Source organism: Lepisma saccharinum, chromosome 2, assembly GCF_977018435.1.
Source record: "Lepisma saccharinum chromosome 2, izLepSacc3.1, whole genome shotgun sequence".
Lineage (NCBI taxonomy): Eukaryota > Metazoa > Arthropoda > Insecta > Zygentoma > Lepismatidae > Lepisma > Lepisma saccharinum.
In genome coordinates this window covers 86779859-86793550 of record NC_139230.1, presented here as the reverse complement: position 1 = coordinate 86793550, position 13692 = coordinate 86779859, and the positions used below count along the sequence as shown (strand labels likewise).

General features: G+C 38.9%; 1 protein-coding gene across 1 annotated transcript in view; it reads left to right on the top strand.

Annotated features, from left to right (window-relative positions):
• Positions 1-13692, top strand: part of LOC145984085 (elongin-B-like) — a 103921-nt gene that overhangs the window by 66172 nt on the left and 24057 nt on the right. The window contains exon 2 of the mRNA XM_083117486.1: positions 8710-9295. Within this exon, the coding sequence (XP_082973612.1) occupies positions 8710-9295 (586 nt within the window). The remainder of the gene's footprint in view (positions 1-8709; positions 9296-13692) is intronic.

Sequence of the window (13692 nt, the reverse complement as noted above, 5' to 3'; positions counted from 1 at the left end):
TTTTCAAAGTTTGGATTGCGCGACTTTTGAAACATACTGTAGTATGCACAATTCCTAGTAGATGGTTTCCTGGTGCCTGATTTTCAGAGCTGGCGCCTAGCTTTGAGGTAAATTTTTCGAGCACTGATCATAGTGTTTTTTCGAATAAATATACGTATATGTGTGTATGCATTTAATATGTACGTAATTTAAGACATATACACGAGTGTTCATGTGCTCATGCGAACATTATCAGGCGACACGCCTGAATATCATGACTTTAAGAAGACTTAAAGCAGACGCTTTATCCTCCCATATATTTTCTGAGGGTTCTTGCTCAACAAGTCTCATGATGAAGAAGACACGGATGAACACACTGTATAAATCCAGAGATGTGTTTCTGTGACAAAGACAGCAAGTAAAGGAAAATACGAAGAACAAGGGAAACACTTACTCAGTTTGCTGAGCCTTGAATCGGTAAGAAATAGCGTGAGGTTGCAATTGAGAGAAGCAAAAAAAATCATTGGAATCACATCAAGAGAGATCCTAGTTGCAGAAGCATGCTATCTTAAATATTGGTACTTTACCTCTACCAGATTCAAACCAGATAAACTGGAAAATACTGATGAATGTAGTAAATCAGGAAAATTGGCACATAAAAATTTATGATTTTATAAGAGAAGATATATTCTTGAACCAGAGAATTGAACCTGAAAAATACTTTTTTTTTCAAAACTAGTTTTGAGTATTTAATTGATGATGATGATAAAATAAAAATTTCCGTTATATCTTATACAAATAATTTGGTTCCTCTAGACCAGTATGGGGCATTGAACAAAATATAATAAATGCTATTTCCAAAGGGGAAATCATACCTTCCAGCAATGACAGTGAAGACTGACCAGAAACATTCAGTTTGTTTCGATTTTAAATCATCTGTCCAATGGATGTTACCACTTTAAATTGTTAGAATACATACTGAGTTGTTTATGGGGAAATTGAACAATGACAGGGAGAGTGCAATACTTCTATCAAGCAACATTCATGTGATTGTTCCTTCTGTAGTAGCATATGACAACCCAGACCGTATTGAGGAAACATTAAAGAAACATTTCAATCATGTCAATGGAATTATTGTCCTAAAAATTTCATCTACGTCCTTGCCACAAAGTTCTAGTACTAAAGTTATCCGGAGTAAGAAGAAAGTATTGGTCAGTTTTATACAAGATTACATGGTTTGAAAGATTTTATGGAGAGTTGCTCCATGTGCAATTCTATATCTATTTGTAAAATGTTTAGTGTGGCTAGATCCATGGCCTAGGTGATATAAAATTGGAACTATCTAAAGGTTTCCAGGCAGTCTTTGCAAGGAGGACATGTTTAGGAGTTGAACATTTGGGATTAGCATCCATTATATTTTGTGCAATGCATCATGCTTGTCTAGACATTCGAGGTAGCAAATCTCCTAAGGTTCTTGAAAAGGATATCAATGACAGAGGTAAGACTACATAATTTATGTGAAACCTATGAGATGATGAAGATCAGACTTTGGACTTTTCAATATCTTTCACATCTGTCTTTGTGTGTTAAGCAGCTTAATGAATAGGGCTTTTCCTTAGCCAAAATGCCCGACCCTGTGGCCGAGTGGTTAGCACATCGCGCTGCGATGCCAAGGGTCCCGGGTTCGAATCCCGGTTGGGCTTGGTTGTTTGTGAATGTCCATTCATCAATTTCATCACTCATCCCCATCTTCGCAAATTAGCCAAGAGGCACAAAATGCGAAGTAAAATAAACTAAATCAAATCAAATCAAATCCTTAGCCAAAATGTGCTCTGACTTCAATCCTCTCACAGTTTGCAAGTAGCAAATCCACAGTCAGTTTAGCTGGTGAAATAAATACCTAACCGTCAATACTGAAAAATATAAGGAGAAACCAAATTCCTTGTATGGGGGTCCTAAGTTTGAATCCCACCATGGACATGAATGTTCTTTGTGAGTGTCCCTTCATAAATTTCATTACATCATTACTCATCCTTATCTTCACGATTAGTAAAAACTCCCTGCATATAATGTACTTGTCTGTTTTTATATATTTGATTTTCATGAAAGGAGACATTTCGACTGCAATAACTAATAAACAGTACGAGCATGTTCTAATGTTCTTCCTGGGTGTAAGGGGTGACAGTTTCTGAACACACGCAAATGCTAACCTCACTTCCATGTACTACACTCCGGAAACTACAGCCGTGCAGGCCAATGAGGCTCTGGCGTTTGGACCTACAGCATGCAGTAAAATCCTCTGTAGGGCTGTGTGTTGTCCTTATATGTGCTGAGTGTCCTCAGAGAGCCTCAGTTTTTAACCTGGGTAAGGACATTTTAGTCCTCAGACATATGTTGATTTTCTTATCTTTGGTAAGGGGCTTTGACAGGTGCAAGTAGCCTAAGTGCTTACATGCCCAAAATTTTAATTTCAAAAAATCAATGACACCATACCGGTAACACAAACAAAATTCATGGTTACTTAGTACTACAACTACTACTACTGCTACTACCACTACTAATAATGATAATAATAATAAATAACTGATAATTTTATTTATGTTATTAACAATGTATCTAACAATAATACGTTGTTCAATAATCAGTACCAGTCACAATAGGTGTGATTAAGTAGGATTAAAGGCAGTGACGTGCACTGAGGAATAGCTAGTCTAGCAGAGATAGATCAATCTTACATCTCTAATTACATATTTTCAAATCACAATATTTATTGTCTTAGAAGCCACAGTTCACATACATCATTTCTTTTTTCACGCGCTTCTCATCCCTCAGTGAGATCAGCAGGAAGACTGGAAGGAGCTACTTACTCTAGCTGGCTTTTCCTCCACCTCACCAGTTCCAGGTAGAAACAGCGGCCCAAAGGGAAAGGGAAGATTTCTGCCTCTACCTCCCTTGCCTCCTCGCACCCCGCTGCAATGGTTGAAAGGTCGTAGTTTATGTTACCTTAGTCTATCTCCTATAGGAACAGATAGGGAATTGGTTTCCCCTTGATTCCTTTATAAATCCTCTGAAGAACTCGGGGGAGAGATTTCTGTATGTTCTCTGTATGTACACCACAACTTTTTACATGTTGTATAATATGTATGTATAATGTGGGAAATAAAAATATAGTTTTATTGTTTATGAAATGGGAACATATTATGTGGAAACAAAAATACTTGGAAATATTATGCTTTCTTTTATTTTCTTCAAATATGGAAGATATAATGATTAAATAACAAATATTTGTTCATGATCTCTCTCGCTCTTATCTAAGTAGTGTTTTGTTTTTTTAATATACTAATCCCTTGGCCTCCAATAAAGAAAACAGGTAAGCTAAATGGTCATAAATACGGATGTATATATTTTGGCAAGAGAGCATGCGTTCTTCTTATTGTTGTTGGTTTGATTAATTTTACTTCACTTTCCTGCCACATTTGGTTATCATGGAAATGAGGATGAGTGATGATATGATTAAATTGATGATGGGACCTTACAAAGAACATCCATGTCTAGACCAGTATTCGAACTTATGACGAGCGTGAATTCTTGTTCCCATTTATTGTACTCAGCAGTGAATAATGAAATAATTTGGAATGAAAACTGTATCCCAGAACTTAAGAAGCCAAATGAATATTATTGAAGAAACTACAAAAAGTGTATTTTGTTACCAGTTTATCCCTCTTTAATATATTGAATTTTTGCCACCTCCCATCACTTTTTTCTAGCTATATACACTATCGACAAAAAGTTTAAGACCACCAGGAAAAAGTGCCAAAAATCAGTAGAAATGAATGTATTTCGTAATTAATGTACAAAAAACAGATGCAAGAATCTGCTTGGCAATGTTCAAAAATAGGTACATCCACTATACATACTAATGTCACCTCATATTTTGCTTTCATCAATATGTTCGCCATGTGCCTTAATGACAGCAGCGCAAACACGTGGCATGCGATCCAATAGTTTTTCCAGATAGGATGGTTGAATGTTACGCCAGGCATCGTTGATGACTTCCCATAGCTGTTGAGCTTCTTCCTGATGTCCCTATCGATTTGGTCCCATAGCAGTTCAATTGGTAAAAGATCAGCAGACTGTGGTGGTCACGTCATGAGAACAAATGCACCTTCTGTTGCCTTGTGTTCCAAATACCGCGTGCACAATTTGGATGTATGTTCGGGATCATTATCTTGTTGAAAAATAAACCCATTACCAACATGACGACGACCAGAGGGGATGGCATGGTGCACCAATATCTGATGATACCCTTCTTATACCAATGTTTCCTGAATTTTATGAAGGTTCCCCATCTGGTTTCCGGCAAAATATCCCCACACCATTACACTTCCACCCCCATGTTTCACTGTGGGAACAAGACACTCTTCTTTCATTCTGTCGCCGACCTTTCGACGCACAAAGGTTCGCCTATTGCAGCCAAATAATTCACATTTGGATTCGTCGGTCCAGAGTACCCGTTTCCAGTTATCCACAGTCCAACCTGGGTGCGTTTTAGCCCAGGCCAATCGTCGTAACAATGGCTTTCTAGCAGCTACTCTGCCATGCAGCCCTACTTCACGCAACCTATTCTTCACCGCTGACACAGACACAGGCGTCCCCTCTGATGTTATTAAGGGAAGCAGCGATGACTGGCGCTGTTAGGCGCCTGTTCCATTTGCTACTTAGTGTAATATATCTACCGTCAGCTGCAGACGTTACCCGAACTCTTCCACTACGTGCACGGTCAGCATGACTGTTGGTTTTACGGTATCTGTCCAATGCACGATGAACACCAGTCTTGGAAATATTCGGTTTTCTTGCTATTTCGCATTCCAAATAACCTTCATTTTTCAGTGCACATATCACAGCACGCTTTTCAACCGAAATCGCCTGTTCCCCACGATGACGGGCCATTTCACTCAGCTCCACTACCTTGCACACCTCACACACAATAATGGGCTCGCAATGTTGCCTGCATGAAGAGCAACTGACCCTGAGCCACTGATAAGGATGCGCTTGAGGCTGGCTACCGTACTGACTGGTTTCACGCACACAGCTGCAATGTTGTCAGCTTCAGCAAGATTTCTGCCCCTTTCCATTTTGCCAACCACATGCTACACATTTGGAAAAAAATTGGTTTCGCGTCTTGCGAGGTTCAAACTAGACTACATTGCATTTTCCATGTGTATCATCGTCACGTATTTCTTGGACAGGAACCTTTGGTTCCATACAACACTCCATACTGAATTTTTGGCCGTTATTCATGGTGGTCTTAAACTTTTTGTCGGTAGTGTATATGTAATCAATAATAAGTTACTAATGATCATATGGAAGTGGTTATCACATCATGACGACACCAGGAGTTTCGGGTTCTAACCAAATGTGTCAAAAAGCGATGCTAAGTAATAAAAATCAAATCAAATCATTGATTGATTGTTCAATTTGATTTATTTTACTTCGCCTTTCTGCCAGTTTTAGCCAATCGCAAAGATGTACAATAAAATTGATGAAAGGACATACACAAAGAACACCCATGGCAAGGCCGTGATTCGAATCTAGGATTTATGGCTTAGTAGTCAAATCAATTTTTATTTTATTTTCGAAAGGAGGAAGTTACATGCATTTTTTTTAGTAGTCATTCCTCAATGTGCATCCTGCCTTTGACGTTCTTCTTCCTTAGAAATACTGGACCCTAAAGGGGGGTGGGATTGACACCCATACAACCCCCCTTGGGCATGCCACTGATTGCTACCCCAAGTGTCGATGTCACTGCACGTCACTGACTAAAGGGGTATCTAGCTATATGCATTTGCTACATGCACTACATAATTAATTCGTTTTATGTGAATTCTGAGGTCAAAACCAACAAGTGTAATATGTCAGATTAAAGATAAACGAAGTTTACGCTACAATATTTGTTTATAACACTTTCTTCTCAGATGCATTGGTATTTGTAATTTAAAAAATACTAATTTGTGATTTACTAATTAACGGTTGCTAATATCGAAAAACCTAAGATCACATTTTATACAGTACACATCTTAAGCTTTCATTTTAAAAAAAAGAGAACATTGAAATCAGACCATTAGTTTTAGAGATACAGTCGTCTTTTCCAAAAGTCAACATCCACCATCTTGGATTTGCCCCCATTTCTATTAGCTACCACTCTGAAATGGCAATCGTGGCTTTTTGGTATCCTTACACAACTGTGGCATAAAGGAAAATTAGTACCTGCAAATTATACCAAATTCTTAGCTGACCCATAGACTATTTTGCAATCATGATGCCCCATGCAAGCATGCATCACACATCCTTAGCAGCATTTCTTTTTATTTCTCCATTATACCCTCAACTATTTGTGAACAGTCTGGTCGCCATGTTTCTTTGCAAAAGAAAGACTCTTCTTCCTCATTTTATGCATTGGTGAAACATTTCTTGCTCGGACAGTGACCCAACAAATCCTTATCCTTATGTTGACATTTGACAGTGAAAACATGGTCATGTATTACATCATTTTGTCCAAAACCTGCATTAATTCCTCATACCAATTAACAAGAATTATTTCAAACCACACAGTGTGATCCTATACACCCTCCTTGTGGCTTTCTATGTTATCCTCATTGCAATTTATTGTTAACATCATCGTTCCATGATTTTTTAATGAACTAGATGCCCAGAAATTGCAAACCACTGGTGTCTGACTGCAACCATTCCACAGAACATATATTCCTGCCTCCCAGAAGTCTCTTCATTGCTTTTTATGTTGCAACAGCCTCAAGTTTGCTAGTGATGGTGAATAGTGCAAATAAAGTGGTTTCAAAATCTGACAAAATGTGCTTGTCGAAGGAGTTTTGGGTTTATGTCTACATTTTTTTACACTATTATGTCTATACTTATTCAGACTTGGTTATGTTACTGTGCTACTATTACAGTTAAGTGTCCGCAACATGGTCATGTGGCCTAAGGCATCAACTAAGGCATCATGCTTTGAGTTCCAGCTACGGGATGAGCACAGGTTCAAGTCTCCGGGGGGAAGCATATCAACTTTTCTCTTTAGATTTCAGCCTGTATGTGGGACAGGTGGCCACCACCATGGTGAGAAAATTGGGGAGCTATGAATGAGTAGCGTAACCCAGTCATGGACACCTACAACAACTGACACCCGGTCAACATGGGCAGAAAGAATGCTTAAGAAGTGCTTAACGTCTAAGCATTATTTCCGCATTGCAGAGAAAATGCTGACACTCAGCAGAAACTGAAAATACGTAACTTTTATTCAAGTGACAGCCAATTATATTTTGGTGAGGAATGTAAACATTTAAAAAATGATATTTTCACCAAAACAAAAAAGTTGAGCCCCTTCCCTTTTTGGGAGATGGGGATGGCTTTTATGTCAGTGTATTTTGAGATAATTACTAGTAACCTTTTTTAATTACTCATCCGGATTAATTTGTTTGCATGCCATGTGTTATGAATAAGCTCTCATACATGAGTCATGACTTACCAACAAACAGATTTCCTCTCTGCATCTGAAAGCTGAAAAAAGATTCCTGGACCGTATTAAAATTGATGTGGGGAAAAAAGGTTCCTGGACCGAAACTGGTTGCTACTTTATTGAGCTGCACTATATCTATAGAATTGGCAAATCTACGGCCAGTGAGGTTGTCAGAACAGTTTGTTGTACAATATGGGACACTCTACAGAGCCAGTGCTTTCCTCACCTCAACCAATGGAAGAGAGGATGAAGAATATTGCAAACGGCTTCGAAAATCATACTAATTGTCCACACTGCATAGAAGCAATAGATGGGAAGCATGTACATGTGAATAAATCAAAGATGAGTGGTTTGTTGTACTACAACTACTGAAAGCTCGGCGAAATTTAAACAAAGTACAGCAAATTTCATTCCATGCTGAATCTTTTCTGTTTCTGTCTCTATATTCCTCACACCAAATATCCCAAATACATGGCCTCTTTTCCACTTCCATAAAAATACTTCTGTGTCTAATTTATCTATATCTAGATCACCCATCTTCACTTACAAAAACAATGTTTATCAGAAACACAACGCTAGAACACAGCACCACGTGGTATGAAACAATACACAAAGCGTGTGACGTGATCATTCAGCCCAGCAGACATTCCGCTCGTGTGGACGATACCATAAGATGCAATAGAAATAGCAGTCAGCCCAGTCGTCGTTCCGTACTCTGTCCACTATGGGCGATGCTTACAGAATGCGGCAGACGTTCAGCATCTGCAGGCTAGTCAGTCCATGTGGCCGATCCTATTACTTCCTTCAGCCAAAACAACCAATGCTTAAAGAGTGCTGAAACGCTAAGCACTCTTTAAGCATTCTTTCCACCCATGTGGACCAGGGCTGAGGGTTTGTCATGCTGACCACATGTCACCCCTTAACTGGTTGGATGATCTCCCATCTCAGGGTGAGTGAGTAAAATCAGGTGGAAGTAAGTCCGGCAGTTGGTAGGTAGGCCTGAACCCTCAATGTGCTGTTGCGACATGGGTTATGTTATTATTACAGCTAAGTCATAGGGTTAAATGCTTAAGAAAAATACTTTGTCAAAAGAAATATGAATGCTATTGTGTGGGTGCGGGTGTGTCTGATGTGGTTTATAGTGTAGTGTTTGCATGTCCATTGTTTTCCAAATTTGACTTTAAAATTTTAATTTGCAGGTTCTGTTGACGATATAAATAAACTGCCAGGAGCACGAAGACCAGAAGTTATCAAGAAATCTCATAATATCAATCGATCATTTATTCTTAAAGAAAATATATACCCTAATAAAAAAAGAAGATATAATAGCACAGTTCAACCTACTCATGTTGTGGAAATCTGGGGCAAGGCTGCTATTGGACTGTATTTATGGAAACATATATTAAGTGGTGAACTGAAAGAACTTGCCAAGGGTTTTGTTAAAGTAGGAAACTTAACCGTTGAGAGTATTACTTTTGTATTTCGAACTGGACCAGGTGTAGTACAAACAACAGTTCCTCAAGATGTACAAAATTTGGTGTTAGTTATAAATGGACGTTCATCAGAGAAAATAAAATTTGCTCAGTCTTGGCTAGACTATCTCCCTGAGTATAAATATTTACGGAAGACTGCTCTGCTTGTGCTAGGCGATGAAGAATGCAATAATCAGTGGCTGCTACCATATATGCGGTCTAGAGGTGGATGGATAGATTTTGTGTTTATCGTATATGACAGTGTGTTGGTAGACAATGTGGAATTTTACCAGTGGCCTTTGGGTGTGGCTGAGTAAGTAGAAAGCATGAATATTTTTGCTATCATTCATGAATAAGTTGATTGAAATTAGTCATATTCTAAAATATTTTATGTGTATTACATTTAGTCTCATTAAATTGAAATGAAGAGCATAGTCACTAACAAAATTTGATTTTTGTCTTCTAGAGCAGCCATGTCAAACTCAATTCATGAGTAGGGTCACATAACCATAATGCCAAAACTCTATGACATCCCCACTTATTTTGCCTCTATATAGGAAGAAAAATACATGCACACATCGTACCACACAGTGGATAGTTAGACTGGGCACCCATTTCCCTAGATTCATAGAATTATGTACCTAGTAGTGAGATCAATAGACCTTAGTAAATAATTATAAATTACAAGCAAATGTGTCTATTCAATTTCATGTTTATTACAACTAAAGCATTAACAAGTAAATAGTAATTACAAATAACAAGAATTCTAACATCACTAATGTTTATATAAATAACTAGTAAATATCCTTGACTTCTACTTCTTGGCACCTAAATTAAGTGTTCACACCCCCCCCCCCCCTGTATATGTTGTATAGTCATAGGGCGATATTAATTCTTTACATTCTCATGCGTAACATTATCAGCCATAAAAAAAGCTATGGAAGTTTAATTTAAGAAAAAAAATAAACCCCCCATTTTAAGTAGGTTATTTTTAGCCCTAATGGTCGATAAGTATACTAACGCGGATTATGTTATTGATTAATTCATAGTTTAATTGAAATACTTAACTGCAGTAGAACTTTCCCTCAGTGTGTGTGTGTGTGTGTGTAGCTTTGCTACCTGAGACCAAGTGGTCGAGCGATTCTTCTGGTTCGGACATGAGGCCTTGAGATTACGTAGTGTGATGTCAGAGCATGTGATGTAGCGTTGCCAAGTTTATCATACAGCTATGAGATGGGAGAGGAGGGGATTATAACTCTCCCGAAAAAAGACATCTTTAACCCGAATCACTTGAGGTCCAACATTAAAGGATTTACCCCCAAAGAGATTCCAGTGATTACTCTTGCAGCATCGATATATTATATAAATTATATATAGACGTTCCAACAAGACGGAGCGACATGCCATAGTTCCAACGTGTCCATGGCAGAAATTGAGTCCTTTTTTGATGACAGAATCATCTCCAAAGGATTGTGGCATGTGATGTAGCGTTGCCAAGTTTATCATACAGCTATGAGATGGGAGAGGAGGGGATTATAACTCTCCCGAAAAAAGACATCTTTAACCCGAATCACTTGAGGTCCAACATTAAAGGATTTACCCCCAAAGAGATTCCAGTGATTACTCTTGCAGCATCGATATATTATATAAATTATATATAGACCCCCCCCCCCCCCGTGCCAAAACTTAGTAACTTGAGGGTGATGGAAAAATCAGAGGTGGGAAAACTGATTACACAAACATCTGTGTGTGTGTGTAATAACGGGTGTCCCACTAGCTTTCGAACCCGAAAAAAACATTATAATTTTTGAACAAACATACAGAGGAAAATGAAATTCACAATACAGGGTTCACAGGGTTGAACATATATGCACGCGTCAAAACAAAGGCGGTAGGTGGTGGCAGGGGAAGTGGTGCGTGTGGGTTAGTGTGATGCGCGAGTCTCTGCATCGCGAGGAGGATCGGTACACCGTACCAGAATGTGTGTTCATTATAAAGAAATATTCGATATTGGGATCGTATCAGACCATTCAACGTGAATTTGAATGCCGTAAACGACCACTGAAGGTGGGAGTTTGGTGTGCAATTTCCCGACAGCATATCATTGGACCCATCTTCTTTGAAGATACTGTAAACACACAAGTTTACTTACACATCTTCAGTGCATTTGTGAATCAGCTGGAAGATGAAAAACTGCGTTGTGGTTATTTCCAACAAGACGGAGCGACATGCCATAGTTCCAACGTGTCCATGGCAGAAATTGAGTCCTTTTTTGATGACAGAATCATCTCCAAAGGATTGTGGCCGCCAAGATCCACAGATTTGACATCTCCGGATTTCTTTTTATGGGGTTTCCTTAAAGGTTGTGTCTACAGAAACAAACCACGATCACTGCAAGAGTTGCGAAACAACATCGAGAATGCAATTCACGAGACTCTACATCAGACGTTTCACAATATGAAACGCCGTGTATAAACATGTCTGGACTTCTAGGGAAGACACTTGCAGCACCTGCTGTGACGATCATGTATTCAGCATGAAACAAGGTACGTGTATTGTGAATTTCATTTTCCTATGTATGTTTGTTCAAAAATTATAACTTTTTTTCGGGTTCGAAAGCTAGTGGGACACCCTGTACTTTAACTTGCATATTTTATTGAAATAAAATAAAACTAAAATATCTTTTCACTGTCAGTGATACCAGTTTACATGTTTGTTTTAATTATAAATTGGTTTAAATTGTGCAAACATTTTGGCAAGAAACCATTTAGGACAATTTCTGGTTTCGTTTCCCAGAGATTTGACACATTTTGTTAGAAACTAGCTTCTCAATGTCTGCATCATTTGTTTGTAAGCCGGAAATTCTTAGTGCAGATAACAAATACTTGTCAGTCATTCTTGATCATTGGAATGTTTTATTTATCTTCATCTTCACCAAGGTAAGGGCTCATGATCTTTCAATACTGAGTTGTATTTTGATTCAGTAAGTTCTGTTGGAATGTAACTTGCATAAGCAGCATCAAAAGAAAAGGAAGCAGTGAAAAAGATAACCCTTCACACCAGGATTAATCATCTGGGGATGCTGAGGGGGCACTGAATAAAATTTAAGAGGTGTGATGTTGAAAATAAAGAAAGCATGAAATATGCATTCATGTTTGAGCAGAGGCGCAACCACAATTTTTTGTCTGAGGGGGGGGGGGGAAGTACCAGGATAAACATGCCAATAATAATAATAGAATAGCATTAGTAGTAGTAGTAGTAGTCAGTGGCATGCGGTAACATTTTCCATTGGGGAAGTAGATCCTGAAAAATTAAGAAAACCAAGAATTCATTGCTTCTACATGATACATTATACTGAAGAAAATGAGCACTCTACCTGATACTGTTTCCATAACGCCTCTAAGGGAAAGATGAATGTCCTGGCACAGTTGTTCATTTTTTCGAATTTCAGTTGGTCTGTTGTCAAACGTATTTAATGCAACAGTCGATCGCGGACGATTGAAACAATTTTCAAGATTTTCACACATTGCAATATTCACACATCCACTTTGGCACCACGTAGTTCTTTCTGTAGTAAATAATAAACAATACCAACATTAAAGTTTTTGAAACAAACTAATAGAAATTCACCCACCTGAAAAACCATGACTTTTCACCTCGCAAAGCGCTTGAAGAAAGTGTGACCGCAGCCAGCAAGTTTTACCAACTCTATTTGGCGGATGTGTACATGGACACATCCGTCTTAATAGACCGAACACTTGGAAACATTTATCTTCACAGTATATGTCACCCGTATGTCAGCAATCACATTTTTGTGTTTCTCCTGTGTTTTGAAACTTTAAAAGGTAAATTTAAAGTGCTCTCCTGTGCTTAGCACCACGCCATGAAGGCATATAGGGGGTGTGATCCTGTCGTGAGTGGGCGTGATGTGATCAGCATCATGCCCTTGACTGCCTTTACCCCCCAGGGTTTCCCCCAGGTACCCATGTCATTCGACGCTGGGTGTGCGCCGGAGCTGCTTCCAACGTTAGAAAAGTTCCCGGATTTGAACCGGCCGGGGATCAGACCCGGGACCTTTAGCATGGTAGTCAGATGCATTACCGACTGAGCCACCATGGCCACTTTATAATTTATTTATCAATATAAATTTTAACTAGCTTGGTGGATATACTACATCGCTGACAGTATACAGTACACTTGGACACTTAATCGTGCAGTTCGCAACACTGAGGACATCAGCAGAATGAACCGCTGGCACTCTCAGCTTTCTTCCAGCCCTTACGATTTGGAAAACAAACTTTGTCTCCACACAACATTCCCTCCCATTGGATACCTCAAGGTCGCCGGGGTATGTTTCAGGCTTCTGGTGGCATTGCCAGGGTGATACTTCACAGATGTTTTGTCAACATGCCGTGAGAGAGTGTTGATGGCCCCATATTGGAAAAGGACGAACCTTGGAGGCTTGCAGGTTGATATTCTGTTGAGGCAACCTGGAAGAAATACCGTATTTACTCATGTATAATGCACACTTTTTTCCAAAATTTTTGCCCCCAAAAACTGGGGTGCGTATTATGCACGGAATAATTCAAACACCCAACATGAAACCGTACAGGGTCATCCCATGATTTTGGGACACTTGCATTGATTTTTTATGTTTACGGAACCCTATCATGTTATATATCGTTGTAAAGCTTGAATCCTGCAGTTTCT